The 6,000-nt window shown below is 48.6% G+C and overlaps 1 protein-coding gene across 1 annotated transcript in view; it reads right to left on the minus strand.

The window, feature by feature from the left end:
• SLC24A4 (solute carrier family 24 member 4) overlaps positions 1 to 5,282 on the minus strand; it is a 154,644-nt gene extending 149,362 nt beyond the window's left edge. The window contains exons 1-2 of the mRNA XM_065403722.1: positions 5,126 to 5,282; positions 97 to 207 (exon numbers count right to left, since the gene is read on the minus strand). Coding sequence (XP_065259794.1) covers positions 97 to 207; positions 5,126 to 5,282 — 268 coding nt within the window. The remainder of the gene's footprint in view (positions 1 to 96; positions 208 to 5,125) is intronic.
• Positions 5,283 to 6,000: the final 718 nt, after the last annotated feature.

Below are 6,000 nucleotides of genomic sequence, written 5' to 3' on the forward strand. Positions count from 1 at the left end.
TATTCACAGTGACACATTACTGCAGCTTGGGCTATGACTGCACAATACGGTAGATCTCAACAGCTTACAAAATACCAGAAAGCTTTTGGGTTTTACCTGGCTCTGTACAGTTCTTTTCTTCATGTGTCACATTATGTGAGGCCATCAATCTTCTATTCCTCCATATTTCTGACAAAACATTTTTGTCTGTAATAGCAGATTCTTGTCCTATATTAAACGCAAAAGTGTTTGTCAGCATTGCTATCCAGATCTTCTTAATTGGACTGTATATATCCACCCAACAAGAACACTGGGAAACTAAGTTAGATGTTGAAATCTTCAGATACACATATACACACACGTAAAATGTTGTATATTGTTTCATCAAAAAAATCACAAGCACACTTTTCCCAGCTACTTTTTATTTAACAGATTAATAAGTCAAGGTGTATCTATTGTAAGGAGCTGACCCAGTCAGCACTAGAACATTTTGGCAACTATATCAACCAGATTTTGTAGGTGATCTGTTGAGACAGAAAGACAGACATAAATCAATCAATAAATCTCAGATCCTTCATACCTTAATGGGGCAAAATTCCCATTAAAATTTTTGCCTAAGCAAGTATTGCAAGATCAGAATTTGTTAAATTTATCTTTCTCAATACAGCATGTAAGAAGCAGTGTGTGTAGCTCAAAAGTGTGTACCTTCCACCAACAGAAGTTGGTCTAATAAAAGATATTGCCTCAAGTACCTTTTCTCTCTCATATCCTGGGACCAACACAGCTACAACAACAAAGTAAACAGTTTTGCTAATGGAAGTGACGTAATTATAACCAAGGGCAGAAAAGACCTTTTTATTTTCATCATGACCCTACATGCTTATAGTGAACGATTTATTCTAGAAGTTGCTCAGGGTCTGATCCTGTAATTCTTACTCAGACACAATTTATCTTCAGTGGTGTGACAGAGACACACCTCTTGACTGCCTCCTAGCAGCTGGGTGTGGTACTGCATTTTTCCTGCTCCCGGTGCCCCCTGTAGGTTGCTGAACTTGCTAGGCAGGTCTTCAGAAAGGATTTGCCTTCCTCAGGCTCTTCCCAAAGAGGAAATCCCTTTGTTCCTCCCTCCTCCCCTCTACTGAGCTCTCCATTCTATTTAAGGCCTAGCTCCACCTCTTCTAAAATTTTGTTCTGAACTGTCGCCCCCTGGAAGGTCAACAGTCTGTGCCTTCACCAGGGCACAAGCTTCATCGTTTTGACTTTTTTTTTGTAGCTGGCACACTTCCAGGTGCAACTGATCCTTCCCTCAGAGTTCCCCCTGCACTTCCTTTCAGAATCTCTCCACTACAGAGTGCAACCTTCACACAATCTCCTTTGTTTCTTGGACCTCAGCTACACGTGTTCCCAAGACTACAGAGAGTCAGCCTTCTCTGTGGCCTCTGTATTCACCTCAACTTCAACCTACTTCCTCTCTGTGGTAACAACCTTGTTCCCCAATTTCTACCCATTTCTTACTGTGCAGGCCTTTTGAGTAGGTGTGTTCTCTACTGCCATCAGCGCTACATCCCCTTTGCCTGTAACTACTGCTTTTACACTGTGGGTTACCCCTATTCTTTCTTGCTCACTCCTTTGCCTATTCCTGGTTTGCCTGATTTTGGGGTCTCCTTTTCCTCTTGTTGCCACTCATTTCTCTATAAGGGCAATGTCATTTTCAATGCCCTGCCACCCTGGAGGCAAAACATACCACCACTGCCCCAGCTTTGACAATTGGCAGAATATCCCTTGAGGCCCTTTCAGTACCCTGTTGCCCAGAGTCACTCTTGCTATCATGGTTCATATAGGGGTAGATTCTCCTAATACGTCCAAATTGACCACAGGCAGAGCATGTCCTCAACTGGGCCTCATGCCTCTTCATCAGCCCTGGAGGAGTTTCTATGGCTCTTACCTTAGTTCACACCAGCAACTCAATCTTTTCCCCCAGTTCGCCCAAGGGCAAGCCTTTCTGAAATGTCCCATCTGTCCAAAACCATAACATCTCCTTGGCTAGGCCTCAGGCCTCCAGCCCACTAGATCCTTCTGGTCTTCCCATGATCAGTAGCCATTGCTGCTTCTTCCCTGCAGGATCTATAACAGGCACTGCTGCTGCTCCTCTAGCCAGGCTAGCCACTGTTGTAGATCCCGCCGCACCTCCTGCCATTCTCTGTGAGCCTCACTGAGCTGCTGAAGCAACACCGAGATTTGCTTCACAGACCCAGTCCTCCCCAGAAACAGGTATATTAATTTTGGTGTCCCCGTCTGTCATGGCTGCTGGGATCCTTGTTACCCTTCAGCTAGCACCTGCTGAGTTTCAGCAGAGCTGTGCTGATGCTGGGTTAGAACTCTTTTCACTTCTCCATTGTGCCCTTATTTCAGGATGTGGTCCCAAAGTTCCCACTTCCAGTACCAAGTTGTGATGGGGACACTTGAGTGCCTCCTAGTAGCTGGGTGTGGTACTGCACTCTTTTTCCTGCTCCTGGCACCCGCTGTCACAGTCAAAAAAGGACTGAACCTCTTCTAGGATAGCAAAGAGTTCAACATTTTATCTGCCCTCATCAGGGTCTTCAGACCCATCTCTGGGCACTTTAAATCCCACCCTTTACTGAGGCTTCTGAAGAAGCCTTCTCCTCTTCTCAGGGCTTAAGCCTCTTAGTTAGTGGCCAGTGGGGGAACCCAGCCCATCCACTACTCCAGGCCCCAACCCAGGGACCCTATAAACAGCAGCCACGTGTTGCTGCTTCCACTTCACTGCTGCTATTCCCTGGGCCTTTTCCCACATTGCCCCTTTCTCTTCATCCTTAGCTCAGGGCTGAAATTCTCAGATCCCCTTCACTGAATGCCAATGCCACCAGAACCCATCTTGAGGTTCTCCGTCAAGCTCCAGTGACCAGCAAGGAGCACCCTTCCTTAATCCTATGGTCCCAGTCAGGAACTGGCCAATTCAGGCCCTGCAGCTCCTTTTATCTAAGCCTGCTGGGCTTTGATTGGCTGTTTTATGCAGCCTGTCTAGAGAGGCCTGGAGAACCCACCTTTGCTGTTCCTTTCCTGGGGTGGGTGTGGTAGGACCACATAGCTTCCATCGGGGGCCACCAAAGACCTTGTGTACCCCATCACAAGTGGGCATTTTGCCTGAGTAAGGACTGAAAAAATCTGGCCCTAAAGTTAGTTTGGTCAGTGCCATTGCCAACATGTTCTACTGCTGCAACAATTACAGCGAACTGAGAACTGATGATCAGTGTTTATGTGATGATTCGTTACAAATTAATCAGCTAAAAACAGTACCTGACCCAGCTTTCCCCTGGTTAGTCAGGGTTTCCCCTCTGTGTCTGGAGAGCTTATATAGCAATTTCTGCTCTGGTTTCTCAGGGTCTTCTCTCTCAGGCCTTTCTGCCTGGATAGGGTAGGCTGAACTTGTTGGCAACAGTTGAAATTTAAAGTGTAACTTTCATGATACACTTGATCATGCATACCAAGATTTTGTGACCAAAAAAAAATCAGTTCTGAGAAAGCTTATTTACATCCAAAAACTCATGACCAAATCACATTGCAGTTATTTTCACAAACCAGTGCAACAAAAATCAAAACTAGGTATGATAAATTGTTCAAAATGTGGAAAATCATAGTTTTTAAGACTACAACACAGAATAATTTCCAAAAATCTGAAGCCAATAACACGCTTATAAGAGTGTAGAGTACTAACTTCTTTCACTAATGGCTTGTTGTCATCACAGATCAAGTATCAAGTGTAACCAGCAACAGTTTGAACAGGAGAGTGTTATCAAGTGTCGGAGAAAAACTGCTTCCACACAAGCATTAAAACTTCCACTGGAATTGTTTTTAAATACAGATTTTAGCTCCAGCTTTAAGAGAATAAAGGCCCTGATCTGCTCTTGCAGGACCTTGATTGTCTTAAATTAAAGCTAGAGCTAAAATCTGTGTTTAAAAAATAATTCCAGTGGAAGTTTGATGGGTGCATCCCTGCACCTGTGCGGTGCCCCACTGACCTCATTGGGTTTCCACAGGGGCAGAGCAATGTGAAACAACCTGCAGAATTGAGACCCAAAGTTACATTTTTAAAGCACAAACTGTGTGATCAGGAAAAAAAACCAAAGCAAACTAAGGAGAATGAAATGCATTCCAGGATCATAATGTATAAATGCAGCAGTTCATAATGTCCTAATTTAAAAATACTTGTACAGATGTAACAGACTAATTTAAAACATATAAAGCGTTTAAACAATATCAGACTCTCAATATTATTTTTCCTAAAATCGGTTCAATCAATATGGTACTCTGGGAAAAATGAAGCAGTTTTAGATTATATCCAGATATCCAATACCCGATCTTGGTCTTTTTAAAATTCTGCAAGTGGTCAAGTGGCTAGAGAAACAGATGGAAGTCACCATTCCTGCGTTCTACTTCAGGCTCAGGAACTCAACTACTGTATGACTTTGTGCAATGCATGTAATTCCTGTGGCTGGGTTTCCTCATCTGTAAAATGAGCTTAATATGTATGCCCCTCAGAGGGATGCATTTAAAAGTGCTTTGGGATCCTTGGATGAAAGGTGCTAGAGAAATGCAAGGTATTGTTACATATCATGATTTGTGAGGAGGAGCCAATCCTCTCACCCTCTCCTTAACTGCAAGTGAAGTTGTTCAGTAAAAGGGAGCCAAGTCATGAACTATGAAATGCTCCTATGAGAACGCAGCTAGCTAAAAGGTGTGGTTACCTGACCACTGCTTTGCTTTAATCCCACTGGGCATTAAGCATCATTATCCAGGCAAACTCACTCACTTGGGGGCGCGGGGGGCGTCACTTTTTACTGACAGATAGGTCTGGGGGCAGCTGAACAGCTTAGTGCCTCCTCCTCACCAGGAACCAGGACCCAGCCAGCCCATCCTTCCTGACCTACCTGCAGCCTCCCCGCTTTACAAACATGTTTGTTGCCGGAGTTAATAAAGATACACTGACAATGAGCTAGCCTGGCAGAGGCAGCGTGCAAACAGCGAGCCCCCCACCCTGGTGCACAGCCAGGCACTGCCCCAAGCCAGCCCCGACATCCCTGGCTGTCCAGTGGCTTGTACTCTGCTCACCCCCGCGGCCACCTACCTAGTTTGGAGAGCAGGCTGGACATGCACCACACGAAGAAGAGGATGGCGCAGATGAAGCCCAGCTGCGGCAGCAGCATCTCTCGCCGCTTGCGAACTTTCCTCAGCTTGAAGAGCATGGTCTGGGGGGCGGCGAGGGGCGGCACTTCCAGCCCCATCGGAGCCAGCGGAGAAAGGACGCGGGCGGGCAGAGGGCGAAGAAGCCCCAGGAGACCAGTGGGCTTCACTTAGCGGCACCCCCTGCGAAGGGCTTCATCCCAAGCCGGCTGAACGCACAGGGAAGCCAGCTCCGGGCGCTGAGGAGCGGGCAGCGGGAGAGCTCCAGGCAGCCGCGCCAGGGCTGGGGGAGAGGCGCAGGTGGGAGGCGTGCAAGGAGGGGGCTGAGACGCAGCCGGGGTCTCTCGAGCTGTCAAGGCGAGGGCTGAGCCCGGAGCCCCGCGCCCACCATGGCTGGGCGTGGGGTGGGGCGGCGAAGCAGCAGCGCCTGGACTCTCGGCCCCGCAGATGCTCCTCTCACTGGCAGGTGCGAGTGGCGCCGGGTGGCGGGCTCAGTGCAGCCCGCGCAGCATCCTCCAGTCCTGGTTAAAGTTCATCCTCCGGCCGCCGCTGCGGGAGGGTGGCGGGCGTGAGGCGGGTGCGGAGTGCAGGCTCGGCGGTCCCGCTCCAGCTCGGGGCTGAGCCAGGAGAGCCGCCTCCCGCGGGGAGCTCCGGGGTGACAACGCGCCCGTCCCTCCCCGGCTGCTCTCCCAGGCAACTTTCTCGCCGCTCCTCGAGTCCCCTGGGCAAAGCGCATGTGCCGGAGCCCCGGCCTCCCTCGGCCCCTCCCGCCTTCGCTCTGCCCTCCCCGCTCCCCCTCCGCGCCGGGGGATTAACTGG

Source organism: Emys orbicularis, chromosome 4 (genome assembly GCF_028017835.1).
Source record: "Emys orbicularis isolate rEmyOrb1 chromosome 4, rEmyOrb1.hap1, whole genome shotgun sequence".
NCBI classification, from domain to species: domain Eukaryota; kingdom Metazoa; phylum Chordata; order Testudines; family Emydidae; genus Emys; species Emys orbicularis.